The sequence below is a fragment of the Adelges cooleyi genome, unplaced genomic scaffold, assembly GCF_023614345.1.
Source record: "Adelges cooleyi isolate 19-005CV unplaced genomic scaffold, UGA_ACOO_1.1 ACOO_flye_CR_arks_rails_tigmint_CR_PRNA_21, whole genome shotgun sequence".
In the NCBI taxonomy this organism is placed as follows: Eukaryota; Metazoa; Arthropoda; class Insecta; order Hemiptera; family Adelgidae; genus Adelges; species Adelges cooleyi.
This window is the reverse complement of record NW_026095871.1, coordinates 4,743,795-4,757,081: the sequence shown is the minus strand read 5'-3', so window position 1 is coordinate 4,757,081 and position 13,287 is coordinate 4,743,795. Positions and strand designations below refer to the sequence as shown.

The 13,287-nt window shown below is 29.6% G+C and overlaps 3 protein-coding genes across 7 annotated transcripts; 2 read left to right on the top strand and 1 right to left on the bottom strand.

The window, feature by feature from the left end:
• Positions 1 to 86: 86 nt before the first annotated feature.
• On the bottom strand, positions 87 to 3,326 carry LOC126834712 (origin recognition complex subunit 5). Of its 3 annotated transcripts, none has more exons than XM_050566834.1 (9): positions 2,849 to 3,326; positions 2,046 to 2,085; positions 1,804 to 1,981; positions 1,319 to 1,588; positions 1,118 to 1,248; positions 907 to 1,040; positions 509 to 824; positions 330 to 439; positions 87 to 210 (listed from the first exon to the last, which is right to left on the bottom strand). In XM_050566834.1, the coding sequence occupies exons 3-9, from the start codon at positions 1,892 to 1,894 to the stop codon at positions 165 to 167; spliced, it is 1,098 nt and encodes a 365-aa protein (XP_050422791.1). In that variant the 5' UTR covers positions 1,895 to 1,981; positions 2,046 to 2,085; positions 2,849 to 3,326; the 3' UTR covers positions 87 to 164. The 3 variants fall into 3 exon arrangements, with proteins under 3 accessions (XP_050422791.1, XP_050422792.1, XP_050422790.1); XM_050566835.1 differs by having other exon boundaries at positions 2,860 to 3,326; XM_050566833.1 differs by lacking the exon at positions 2,849 to 3,326 and having other exon boundaries at positions 2,046 to 2,296.
• On the top strand, positions 2,818 to 9,154 carry LOC126834706 (zinc finger protein 569-like). 3 transcript variants are annotated; one of them, XM_050566818.1, is made up of 9 exons: positions 2,818 to 2,996; positions 3,775 to 4,003; positions 4,211 to 4,463; positions 4,919 to 5,114; positions 5,190 to 5,435; positions 5,508 to 5,959; positions 6,285 to 6,721; positions 6,785 to 6,929; positions 7,046 to 9,154. In XM_050566818.1, the coding sequence occupies exons 2-9, from the start codon at positions 3,804 to 3,806 to the stop codon at positions 7,340 to 7,342; spliced, it is 2,226 nt and encodes a 741-aa protein (XP_050422775.1). In that variant the 5' UTR covers positions 2,818 to 2,996; positions 3,775 to 3,803; the 3' UTR covers positions 7,343 to 9,154. The 3 variants fall into 3 exon arrangements, with proteins under 3 accessions (XP_050422775.1, XP_050422777.1, XP_050422776.1); XM_050566820.1 differs by lacking the exon at positions 2,818 to 2,996 and adding an exon at positions 3,028 to 3,213; XM_050566819.1 differs by lacking the exon at positions 2,818 to 2,996 and adding an exon at positions 3,028 to 3,217.
• Positions 9,155 to 10,072: 918 nt separating this feature from the next.
• LOC126834711 (tRNA modification GTPase GTPBP3, mitochondrial) lies at positions 10,073 to 13,225 on the top strand. The gene is made up of 8 exons (XM_050566832.1): positions 10,073 to 10,261; positions 10,774 to 10,950; positions 11,034 to 11,153; positions 11,295 to 11,464; positions 11,531 to 11,641; positions 11,728 to 11,833; positions 11,923 to 12,373; positions 12,664 to 13,225. The coding sequence occupies exons 1-8, from the start codon at positions 10,177 to 10,179 to the stop codon at positions 12,899 to 12,901; spliced, it is 1,458 nt and encodes a 485-aa protein (XP_050422789.1). The 5' UTR covers positions 10,073 to 10,176; the 3' UTR covers positions 12,902 to 13,225.
• The last annotated feature ends 62 nt before the right edge of the window (positions 13,226 to 13,287 follow it).

The following is a 13,287-nucleotide window of genomic DNA, read 5'->3' as shown; positions in this document are numbered from 1 at the left end:
TAATTTACTGGTTAGCAATTTTCACAACATTTTTTTTGTGTGAAAAAAAGTATCAAAACATATTGTGTAGAAAAAAAATTAGAATGTATAAAAATAATATTCATTCAAATTAAGTATATAATAATATATTACAAATAATATAGTTTTTTTTTAAATTGTGTGATTCAATTGCTGTCAATGAGGTATTTATTTATATTAAACTTGACAGTCCTGAAAAAAATATTGTACAATAACATAGATTAATATGATGAACTAAATTAATACATAGTAATTACTAAATTGAATCATACTAGCTACTACATTGTCTTTTACCGATAGTACTAACTCACCGTGCTATATTATTTACACAGTCATAACTAACACTGCATTTATACTTAGGAGTGTCCAATTTCCCATCACCTAAACGTACAAGAAGTCCCAAGTCAGCTAGCGTGTTGACCTATTACAGATAAAATGTAAATTAGCGCTGCCTCAGTAATTAAACTAAAATTAAGATAAACTATTTTACCTGGGCCAATAGATTAGCTGTCATATTGGTGTTTTCATCAATGATGGCGTAAAATATTGCTAGTAATCTATCCAATGAAAATATTTTAGGTCCAACTAAATCACTAGTAGTATTTTCTGTTTTTTTTGAGTTCTTTGTGTTAAATCTCTTTTTACGTTTATCAGATCCTTTCACAAACAGTCTTCTGTCATACTTTGGCAAATTGAATGATGCAATATATGCAGCAATCAAAAAATATTTTGCATAATATGGTAAATCCAAAGCCAACATTTCGAACTTAGATTTTATATTACTCAAACTGTCCAAACTATCTATACTAAAAAAATGTCACATAAATTGTTGGAGAAATCAATAGATCTACTTCGAATTAAAATAAAATTTAATATTGGTTATTATACCTAGTGCCAAGGTAGACACTGTTTGATAAACACTGAATGGTTGGAATAATTTTTCGGTATAATAAATTCTGATTTGATTCAACACAGGATCCATCTTTAATTGGTTCAATATATTTTGAAAATACTATGTTTGCCTAAAATGAAAATAATACAAATTGTTAATAATAGTGAATAAGATAAATTATAATACAAATAAGTTTGTTAAATTTACTAAATGTTTTAATTCAATCAAATCTCGACAACTTCCACAAAAAGATCCGATGAAGACATTGAGAAAATTTTTATAAAAATCTGTATTCCAATCTGTAGGGCAGTCTAACAATAATATTTCTCCTAATTCAGCTAAAAAAAACAATTACATCAAATTAGTAAGTGTACATAGTTTTTGGTAAAACTTTTATAGGTAACTTACTACTGTTATACTGTTCAAAAACTACAGGTATGTAAGCAAAATCATCATTAAATTTGGCTGGTGAAACTTGACTGACAAGTATAACACAAAGCTGATAACTTTGTACTAATTCCTGTAGTTTGGCAAACACAGTTATTTGTTCACATTCTAACATCTCACACCTATCCAATACTATGACTGTTTGTTGATTTTGAATATTGGCATTTTTCAATGCATTTAAAAATTGCATAAAGTTTTCACAACGATATGATGAATCAATATTTTCGTTTCCTATGATAAAAAATGTATTAGGTACTTATTAGTTTACAATCATAATATCCAATATTTATAATAGTGTATTATTTCATAAACAAAAACTTGTATTAAGGGTACCAACAACTCTATTTATTATTATTTAGAGCATTAACATTTGAGCATACAGAAATTAAATTATGTACACAAAATCAGTGATAAATAAGTTCATGTAGATTTTCCTAATAGCTTACCTAATAGATCTTTTAATATTGGTTCAAATAAAAATCTAGGTGTGTAACAGCACACAGAATTTATGATAGATGATTTGACAGCTTTGTTCATGTGATGCAGAAGACGAGTGATTACACTGGTCTTACCAGTAGAAGCTAAGCCATGGATAAAAATACATGGAGGTAAAACACCATCATTCTAAAAAAGTTAAAATATAATATAATAAGCAGATATTCGTATATAATTAGTAAAACGTATTTACTTCTACAAGTAAGTTGCATAGTGTATCCACTTGAGCTTGTCTAAAAGGAAATTCAGAATTCAGAGTTTCTCTAATTGGTAGTTTATTTTTTTTAGACATAATTGTAAATAATAAAAATAAATAAATGATGAAAATTAAAAGGATAAAGCAAAAATTAACAGAAAAATAACAAACTACTGACTACAGAGTAAAATAAAATGAAACAAAATCATAAAATATATTCATTGATTATAATAATGAAATGGAGGGAAAATAAATTGTTATCAATGGCCATGATAAATGTAATTTTAGTGAAGGTCTATGGTAATTACCATGAAATAACGTGTTAATTATTTTTGCTACTAAAGAAACAGAAAAATTAATAATTATATTATTACATAACTATTACTACGCTATCTATTAACATAAAAATTCAAATTCATATTACAAATACAATTTATATTATTTTGTACATTTTTTGCATCATGAGATCTTGGTGAACTTTTAAATGAAATTAATAAAATTCATAGCATTTTTATGGGACATAGCACAGAAATATTGGAATAGTGTAGTTTTTGGGAGGGTGTCAACTGTCAATCAAAATGTACAAACCATACACCTATCTGGTTTATTTTACTCATTTCATCTCATGTTATTTCTTATACAAGATAACGGTTTGATTATTGGAATCCAACCGGCGCGGGAGCAGTCCGCCGACGCCACCGGTACTAGACTGAAGTTAGCAACGTATTTTTCTTCTTAAAAACGTTAACAATAACATTTAAAGTGTGATAAAAGGAAAAGAAACAATAAATAATAAATACTGAATACAGACTGCTCCGAGAATTTATTGTTGTTGAGTTTTGTACAATAATAGTGTCTTCTGTTGTTATTTGAACTGGAAGCAGAAAACTTCTGAGGGCTACTGACTACCGTGTCAGTAGTTTATATTGCCGGATTTACCTTTCAGTCGTGAGTATTTTATCGGTAAAACGATTTTCTCAAGGCAAGCGGGTGTGCCGCTACGCCGCCGTTGTTGTTAGGCATTGGTTTTCAAAATGGCGGACAATTGCGTTTTGTAGGCTCTTGTCGAATGTCCGAAAGTGCATTTTACGAACCGCGTACAACCACTCAAGGGTATCGCAAAATGTGGACCTTTGGGTAACGCATTGCCTGTCGATGTAGCCGCGTAGGTAATTGGTATTTTATACTTGAAACTTGAAAGCTCGACAAGCGTTCGAAAAGGTCAATCGCTTCTCGTTGGCTTGAGTTCCTGAATCTTGTAGCCAGTCAAATGCCAATAGGAAGCTATTAGGTGTTCCGAGAGTCTGAATTCTGTTAGATTTCCCCCCCCCCCCTAAGATACTATTAAATTCATTTGGCTAAACACAATAATAATTTTGAATAATAAAATAACATTTATAAATAAGGTATAATATTCAGGTATACAGTAATTTTGTAACGTTATACACTTATTCAAAATAAAATAGAATATGTTTAAAATTATTATTATTATGAGAAAGTTAAAATATTCAGAAATTATTTTTATAACTATAATTAAAAAAAAGAAATTCTAACAGTGTATTTAATAGGTATGAAATAAGAATGTAATATTTGTTCTTGAGATATGCAGCTGAACTAAAGTTAAACATAATATGTACAGTATATGTTATGTTCTCCTATTCTAATATTGTGATAGAATGATGATAAAATATGTAAAAGTATTTATAATATATATAATGTATTACAGTTAATTGAAGCCAAATCAATAAGGATATAATGGCTTCTGCTTTAGAAGAAAGAGAAGAACAAAGTTCAAAATGCTTTATATGTAATGTCAGAGTGACTTCACGGTCATCATACAATGTTTACAGTACATTTATGCCACAAAGAGACGTTTTGCTTGTGGATGTTATGGCAAAAATTCTCAAAAAAATATTGGATCCAGCTCATATGAGAAGCTCAGTACTATGCCGAAGGTACATATTTTGTCGCCTAAATGTTGTATTTAATTCTGTTTAAGCTTTGATGTGAAGTTGAAGAGGTATTGTTTTTACACTGATGTGTATTTAAGACACCCAAAAAATGTACATACTTTTCAACTTAAAATTACGGTGTGCTAACATTTTTTTAAAAATAGACTAATTCATTTTTTTTTACGCAATATTTTTGATTCTATGTTTAAGGTGCTTTACTCTGTTTGATGAGCTTGATCAGATATCGATACGCTTTAAGAAACTACAAACTGATATTATTAAACGTTACACGTCTACATGTATTGAATATAAGGATCCTGATTTTATAAACACAGTTAACGATATGAGTCCACAGATAAAAGGTGAATCGCCATCTGTTACACAAGAAGAAGCTAAAGATAAATTATTTATGAGTAATGACGATGTAAAATCTACAGAAAAAACACCTAAAGATATTGATGAAGTAATTTAAAAATTGCTGTACATTTATTGATGACATAGGGCATATTTAAGTAATAAGTGTATTTTATTTGAGAAATACCTTTTTATACATCATATACAAGTACTGAAATCCAGACAGAAATCTTAATTGCTCTTTTTATGAAAACTTCATTATAAAGTATTGATTATTATTATAGATCGATATTATATTGATTGATATAATATTATAAACTTCCAAATGTCGTTGCTATTAATTATAATAAATGTTCTTGTGACACCCTTGTGATATGCAATCAATGTGAAAATAATAATCATATAATTTGTTAACATTTAAATTTAAAAACACTTTTTACTTTTAATGCTTTAGTAGATTATTATAATACACAATAGGGTTGCTCATCATATCCACTCTTTCACCTATTTATGCCGATTTCATAGTAATCGATTATATTTTTGAAAACTTTTTTGTGAATAAAGATAGTTGAAACCATTATAAGTAACATTCAAGCTGAAGAAACTATGCACGAAGTTAAATTGTTCAATGCTTCAAATTCTTCAAGTCCTAAAAAGAAAAAGGTGTCTATTAATGAAAACATTACAGAATGTATTGTCGAAGATATCATAGAAGAAACAGCTATGCCTGACTTAATGGAACAATCACCATGTGAAACTAGTAAGAATTTAAAAATGTTTCATATTATTTATGTATATTGTATATATTGAAATTAATTTGTGTCTTTTACAATAGGATTACGAAAACGTAATGTTAGTATGATATTTAAATGTGAGCAATGTGATGAAACGTTTCGAAGACCGCTCGATTTGAAAAAGCATTGTTCTGCTGTTCACCAAACTCCTTCAAAGAGATTTATGTGCTCTCTTTGTGATAAAAGTTACTCCACTAAACAGTCACTGAATAGCCATTTATCTAAAGAACATAAATCTCCCGAGAAGAAATTTAATGAGCAGTCCAATATAGCCAGCCCAATTAAAAGTCAGTTTACTAATAAATCCATTATTATTATGATTTATATCCTAATTGCTTATGTTTGCATTGATGTTTAAGTGGAAAATGATAAGTCTCAATCTTCGATTGATTCTGCCCTTGAAGTAAATGCTGAGTATACAAATGGTTCTATTGAAGACATTATGGTAGATATTAAGCCAGATTATTCGATGGAGAACAATATATACTTGGAAGAAGTTGTGCAGGATGATAAAGAATACGATGATTTTGAATGGAAAGAAGTCGAGAAAGTGGACTATAATGAAGAAAATGTTGTTGATGACAGTTTAAGCGCACTCGATAGTTCCGTAAACACAAATTCTGGTTCAGACAGGTCAGGTAAAAGACAGATGAAAAAGGGTCGGAAAAAAAGAGGCAGCTCGCGTTCAGGCGAAAGAGCATGTTTACCTGCTATTCATGGTTGCGAGCTATGCGGAAAAAAATGGAGAACTGTTACTGAATTAAAATCTCATATACAATCTCACAGTACCATTAGACCTTACGTGTGCGAGGTAATTTAATGTCATGTAACTTATTAGCTTTGATGCTGAGCTAAAAAGGTATATAATTTGTTATATTTTTTATTTTATTTTAAAAAACCTCCAAAAAATTAAATGTCATGATTACTACTCATTTATTATCTATAAATTAATTTATATGCATTAGTTTTTACAATCTACAGTTTCGCATCAAAGCATTAATTTTAAAGTGATTTTAGTTTTGATAATTCTATTACCTCCTTGATCCCACTATGCCCCAATCGCACTGTACTTGTTCCTGCTATGCTTTGGTTTTTTTTAAACTTAATTATCTTATTTGAGTATATATGTTCAATAGGTATGTGGTCAAGCGTATAAAATGAAAAAAGCTTTAGACGTTCATGTTGGTATGCATAACGGCATACATCCTTTTACCTGCGAATATTGCCATAAGTCTTTTACTCAAAAAGTTGGTCTACAAAAACACATTCCTATTCACACTGGATATACAAGATTTCAATGTGATTTGTGTGGTAAAAGGTTTATTCATCAGAAAAGTTTTCATATACATACTATGACACATACTGGTGAAAAACACGTCAAATGCCCCGAATGTGGTCTTGCGGTCTTATCGCAATCTCACCTGAAACGTCATTTGAGAGTTCATACCGGAGAGCGTCCTTATGCTTGCCCTATATGTGGAAAACGTTTTGCGGAAAAATACAACATGAATGCACACGTACATATACATGACAACAATTCGGGAAACGGTCCAAGACGAAATAGAAATCACATGTAAGTTTATATTAATAACATGCTATTAAAATTGTTATAAATTAAATTAATTTATGTTTATAGATGTCAATTATGCGGCATGAGTTATGATCGAAAGCATAAGTTAGAATATCATTTGGCTTCTACGCATAACAAAATTGACAATAAGGTTTCTCAAGATCAACAACCCGAGCAGCAGCAACAATCTCAAAATGAATATTTTCAAGATGTAAGAAGTTTGACTTAAATTTTATCAATTATAATAAGGCATATGAATGGCCACTTTTGCACTAGTAGGTGAAAACAAATTATAATTGTAAATGAATAAATTTCTTTTTTAAACAGGGTTCACAGAGTCATCAAATCATCACAGTAGACAATAGTACAATCGAGCATAACAGTAGTACAGCTATGATAACTGTAAGTGGTGTTAAAGTTCCAATATCTTTGGACGGAACACCAATTATGGTTACTACGTTGCCTCAACAGTCGCAAAATACAAACTTGGTTCCTCTAACTATACCTGCTGGTTCTATACTTGCTTATACGCCTACAAATTCAAATGAAAATGACCAACCGATAGTTGACGGAACGCAAAACACCTACATGCAACAAACTCCAGTTACTATACAATTATCTTAAAAATAAAGATTAACAATTATTGACCATCAATTATTTTAAAGGTAGTAAAGAGTTTGATTAAATATTTTTAATTTTTTTTTATTATACTTTCATATTAAACATTTTACTTTTTCATTCATTTTATCCATTAACCCATTTCCGGCCAAGGGTGTATTTATTTCATGGTGCGTGTACGCACCATTGGCCAGAAATGGGTTAAATGGAAGTACACGTGTATGAATATTACTAAAAAATCATAGACACCAATTTATATTAATTTTCAGCAGGGCCATTGTGTGGGACATTATGTCTCATAGACAGCCCAATATTGTGTAATTGTATTTTATTTGGGCTGCCCACATATTTTTATGTGCATAACTCGAAAATATTCATAAAATCCTTGAAAATGTATATACAAGTAGGTATTGTAATGCATTTTCCTAAACTCGTTTCAATCAAAATTCTTCATTATTTTCGATTATAGTATTGTAACAAGGAATTTATGATAACATTGATTAAAATATTAAGAAAAAATCTGCCTTAGCATCAAAAGATTTTTTTTTAATCGTAAATTACTAGTACTTATTCTAGGATTCCTGGGTGATAAGAGAAATTGATTAATATTAATAAGCAATTCGATTTAAAAGTCCTTTTTTACATTATATAATTTAGGTATTTATACTTACTAGGTTTGTTGTCGTCAATTATAGGATTTAATGTTTTATATTTTAAATTTAGGGTACAAAACAAAAACTTTTAATGTAAAAATGCTTAGTTTATAAACAATATATTTATGTTGAAAAATACTGTGTTGTATAATTTCTTTGAATTCAGTCCAGTGACTAGTTTATAGTTTATGATGTTTTATGGTTTCAGTGACACTTTTAATTACTTAATCACGTTTGTGGTTATTTCTTTTATTTCACATATTGTTACTACTGCCTTATTGATATTTTATTAAACACTTAACAAACTAAATTTAAAATTGTTGCGAAAAACTTTGAAATACTGACCCTTTCATTATTTATATGTATTGCTGAATAATAAATATAATATACATAATTTATATATGTAAAATAAGTAAAATAAAGTGGTATTAAATTGTGTTGATTAAAAACGAATATTTTATTTAACTAAATTATTGTGTATCAGTTTAATTTTTTAATTGTACACTGACTGATACAGTTGCTGCATCACTTTTCTTTTTATAAACACATATTTCAAAAGGAATTAATAAGTTAAAAGTTGTTAATGCGTACTCTTAAAAAAAAATTTTTTTTTTAAAAGAATTGTTGTAAAATATTTATTTTATAATACCCGTTGTAATTTTTTTATCAAACTATTATATTTTATTAAACCAAAAGATATTTCAGGTTTTTATTTGATTTTAACTGCATATAATTTTCCTATTACATACTGTTATATTTTTACTTGCTTAATATATATTTTTTTACCACATTTCTAATAATTGTAGAAATGATCATTAATTGTATTTGTAAATTCAGAATTGTATTCATAGTTTATTTAAAACCTAATTTATTGACTAGTGTTTTTATTATCAAGAGTAATATTATTGTTAGTTTTATACTTATTTTTTTATTACGTATGTTTTTATAATGTTGGTACTTATTGGTAGGATTTTACAATTGTTTCATGCAAGTGCCATTATGTATTACATATGAAGTTATTACATGTGCATCACTATTATTTTTTTAAGATTTATTTTATGGTATTAATACCAATTAAAATATGTTAAGCCAGCGAGTTGTAACCAGATTGGCTTGCAACTTTTAGTTTAGCCTTCAGGCCAATAATAAATGTTGTATAATTTCAGTTTTTTTATATATTTCTAAATCAACAATATATATTTTAATATTTATTTGTAAAATTTAGTACCTTGAAATCTTAATATTCCTTTACTGTTGTCATGTATTTTTGTGATAGAAAAATGACCTGACGCAAAGAAAAGAAATTACATCAGTTTTTAATTATTTTGTTAGAATAGTGGTGGATAGTTTAGTTAAAATAATGTTGAATGTAAACAAATAGGGCAAATTTAAATACATTTTTTTATATTTCATGCAAAACAATTTGTTAAAAGCAGGCCACTTGTGTCATATACCTATCTTATAACAGCAAAAATATTGGCCTGTCACTAATTTTAACATACATTCAAACTATTAAACAATACAATCATTTAATTATGAATACTAAAATGAAAAAAATCATAGTTTATTGTTCTTACAAAACAAATTGCATAAAACTGAGATAATTGTACTATTATACTTACTATAATATGTTCCTACATTAAAAAGCTGTCAAGTGGATCATAGGTGTTATTAGCTTAACAGGAATTTTAGTTCTTTTAAAGAAGACGAGTTCCTCTTTATCTATTTTCACGTGGCTCACATTGTATGCGGAAAATTTTTTTAATGATCTAACTTAAAAATACATCTATGAGAATACAACATAAATAGTCTGAGATCTTGTGTCAAAATAATTTTATAATTCATATATTACATTTTTAATTATAAAGAATATTAATACTTAATTATAGTCAATATTAATTATAACGTATGGGAGCGGAAAGACAGCAGAGTGACTTTTATAACACTCATCCCTTACGGCGAGCCACTAAAGAGTTATATGGGAAAAATAACAATAATTTGTAGAAGAAAAAATTTTTTTTTTATAATAAGTGGTGATTTTATGATTCCAGTTGTTGAGATAACTTTTTGAGGTTATGACAAGAATTTATTCAGTGTAAAATGATTTCCTACTAACGATTTAATTATTTGATTCAACATTTTACAACGGTATTTATTAGAAGTGTACTGTTGTGACTTGATGACAACATGAACGTGCTAAAGCAACGTCTACCAAAATCGTACAACAATTTACAAACGCGGATGAAGTCTACAATTTATGCATTATCTTCAGGTAAAAAATGTTATATAGTTTGATAAGTACAAAAACGTTAATCAATCGTAACGAAAAACTAAACGTTTCAATCTATTAAATGTTGCTGAATGCGTATTTTGGGATATATAATGACCATTGTAATCCAATTTCAACAATAATGGTCCGAGGTCTGCACGACTACACCGGCTACATTCTACAATTTTGTTATCACTAGTCGTTATCTATTTGTAAAATAATAGTGATAACAAGAAAGAATAAAGTTTTAAAAAGCGGGTTTTTTTAAAAACAACTCATCGTCATTTAACATGTTATGTACATGTTTGGTAGCCAGGGTCAAAATAAGCAATAATTTATGGCTGACGTTGAAGGTCGCTTGTGTAGGAATCACATTGATTTACATGTATTCAGTTATAACGTAATTATTATTATTATTATTAATAATGAAATATATATTTATATAATATAAAGGTCTTGGATTGGATTGTTCATTTTACAATAAGTTGTTTGTGTATAAGATAATTAATGTTTAGGATTCGGTAAATGCGGGGTGGCTGTTGTACGAGTTTCTGGTCCTAGTGCTTCGCACGCCATACTCAAAATGACTAGACTACCGGCTTTGCCCGAACCCAGAAAAGCCTGTCTTAATAAGATAGTTGATCCTAGTACTAAAGAGCAATTAGATAACGGATTATTGTTGTGGTTTCCAAGTACGTCCATATAATATATATCCTATTTTACTAAATATTTGTTTAAATAAAATAATTATAATAAAACGTGTCGTTTTCCCCAGAACCTAATAGTTATACTGGCGAGGACAGTTGCGAATTTCAAGTGCACGGTGGCAGAGCAGTAGTCGCTTCAATACTTCATGGATTATCTAAATTACCTAATTTTCGACCGGCAGAACCAGGTAACTATTGTTTATAACGGCGTCGGATTGTCTCAAAAAGGCTTAACGCGCAGTTTGAATAATAGCCCGTTATAAAAAAAAAATAAATAAAATCCCGATTTCAGTCCTATCCCTAATTGTTGATTGTATTTTTAATTATAGGCGAATTCACTAAGAGATCGTTTTACAATAACAAAATGGATTTGACCGAAGTGGAAGGTGTGTCTGACCTCATTGATGCCGACACTGAACTACAGCGGAAACAAGCGTTGATGCAACTAGAAGGTTCTTTGAGACAACTTTACAGCTCTTGGAGACGAATTCTTTTAGAGGTAAGTTTATAGGTTTTCCGTTTCTGTTTGTATTAATAATCCTTTATTGAATAATAATAACTTTAGAACTTAGCGAACGTGGAAGCTTATATTGATTTTAGCGAAACCGATAATATCGAAGATAGTGTCATGGTCAACGTGAGATCAAGTCTACAAAAACTATCTACGGATATACAGGTGTTTTTTCTTTTAAACATTTTTCGCCGTTATTTAATGATGCTTACATTTTGTACATATAAAATGAATATCATAGCTTTTCGCAGGTACACTTATCGGATAACAGATCCGGAGAGCTTTTACGTGATGGCGTTAAGGTAGCTATAATCGGGGCACCGAACACTGGAAAAAGCAGCTTTTTGAATTTTATGAGTGATTATTTTACAATTCTACTTTTTTTGAAAATCAAACATTTCCCTATTTGTTCGCAGTTGGTTATTGGCCGTGATCTAATCTTTCAGGTAATAGAGAAGCAGCTATAGTGACAGACATGCCGGGTACCACAAGGGATCTGGTCCAAGTATCTTTGGACGTGTCTGGATATTCGGTTATATTAACCGACACTGCGGGAATTCGCACTGAAACGGTAGATGTGATCGAAGAGATTGGAATCAAAAAAGCTATAGACCAAGCACGGGTAGCCGATTTGGTGATATTAATAGCAGACGTACAGCACATACTCAGAGCAAACGATATAAACGTGTGGTTTCAAGAGTACAGTGCAAAAATGAACGTAGATCTCAACAAATGTTTAGTGTTTGTTAACAAGGTCGACACATTATCCATAGGCCAGGTCAACAAACTTAAAACTTTGTTGAAATCTTCTTCTTTGGAGTTATGTTTTGGTTCGTGTATAACGAACAAAGGACTGACCAAAGTGATGGCGGCATTCGAGAAGTCATTAATCGAATTGTGAGCTTATGTACCGTCTATTATCTTTACTAACTATCCACGAGTTACATTTTCTGCTTTGTTGATTATAATCATATGCATAATACTAATAACGTAGGTTTTGGAGTTGGGGGGAAAGGGCTAAAATTTGAGTAGCCCTTTGAAAAATGTAGTTTTATGTACTGCTACTTACTGATATAAACTTAGTATGAACATTGAGTTTTCACCCGTTTTTATGTAATATTGAGCGTAATATGATTTGAGGTTAAGTTTGACTACTTTTATGTAACCAGACGTCGTTTTTATTACAGGTGCGGAAAGCCTAATTTTGAACATCCTCGTTGTAGCCAAGCGAGGCACAGGTATTACCTTGAAATGGCGCTGGCAGACGTTAAAAAATATCTAGAGGACTCCAAACAAGACGTTAACGTTGACGTTGCAGCCGAGCATTTGCGCAGGGCTACGTTACAAGTGGGAAGAATTACCGGGCACGTGTCCACTGAAGAGATGCTCAATGTGATATTTTCTAAGTTTTGCATAGGAAAATAAAAAGTAATAATAATACGTAAAACATTACCTTTAAATTAAAAGCAGTACACTTTTTTCATTTGAAAATGAATCATCATGATTTTTGTTTGTTTTGTACATGTCTAATCGTAACTGATTGACAATAATTTATAGCTACTTGTCGTGGAAAAACTAACTAGTAATAAGTTACCTATCTATATTATAGGTTTAAGTGTTTATTTTGTATGTATATTGTTTCCCTCAAAATATGTTATTTATGTTCTATACCAAATATTGTGAGTACCTACAGACTTATTTCATTAGAGTTAATAAGACTCTGATTTTTTTTAGTGTAATTTAATTTTTAATGTTTCGCCACTTAATGTGATTATGAATATACAATTATTCTAACTAATCATTTTTAATAA

Bases quoted from the DNA above. Each gene is read 5' to 3' on its own strand.
- LOC126834712 (XM_050566833.1), bottom strand. From the start codon at position 2,144: ATGTCTAAAAAAAATAAACTACCAATTAGAGAAACTCTGAATTCTGAA. The intron at 1,041-1,117 runs GTAAATTTAACA...TTTTCATTTTAG, and splicing joins TGATTGAATTAAAACATTTA to GCAAACATAGTATTTTCAAA. The intron at 211-329 runs GTGAGTTAGTAC...TATTTTTTTCAG, and splicing joins TGTGTAAATAATATAGCACG to GACTGTCAAGTTTAATATAA.
- LOC126834706 (XM_050566818.1), top strand. From the start codon at position 3,804: ATGGCTTCTGCTTTAGAAGAAAGAGAAGAACAAAGTTCAAAATGCTTT. The intron at 5,436-5,507 runs GTCAGTTTACTA...TTGATGTTTAAG, and splicing joins TATAGCCAGCCCAATTAAAA to TGGAAAATGATAAGTCTCAA. The intron at 6,930-7,045 runs GTAAGAAGTTTG...TTTTTTAAACAG, and splicing joins AAAATGAATATTTTCAAGAT to GGTTCACAGAGTCATCAAAT.
- LOC126834711 (XM_050566832.1), top strand. From the start codon at position 10,177: ATGAACGTGCTAAAGCAACGTCTACCAAAATCGTACAACAATTTACAA. The intron at 11,154-11,294 runs GTAACTATTGTT...TTTTAATTATAG, and splicing joins TTTTCGACCGGCAGAACCAG to GCGAATTCACTAAGAGATCG. The intron at 11,642-11,727 runs GTGTTTTTTCTT...AGCTTTTCGCAG, and splicing joins AACTATCTACGGATATACAG to GTACACTTATCGGATAACAG.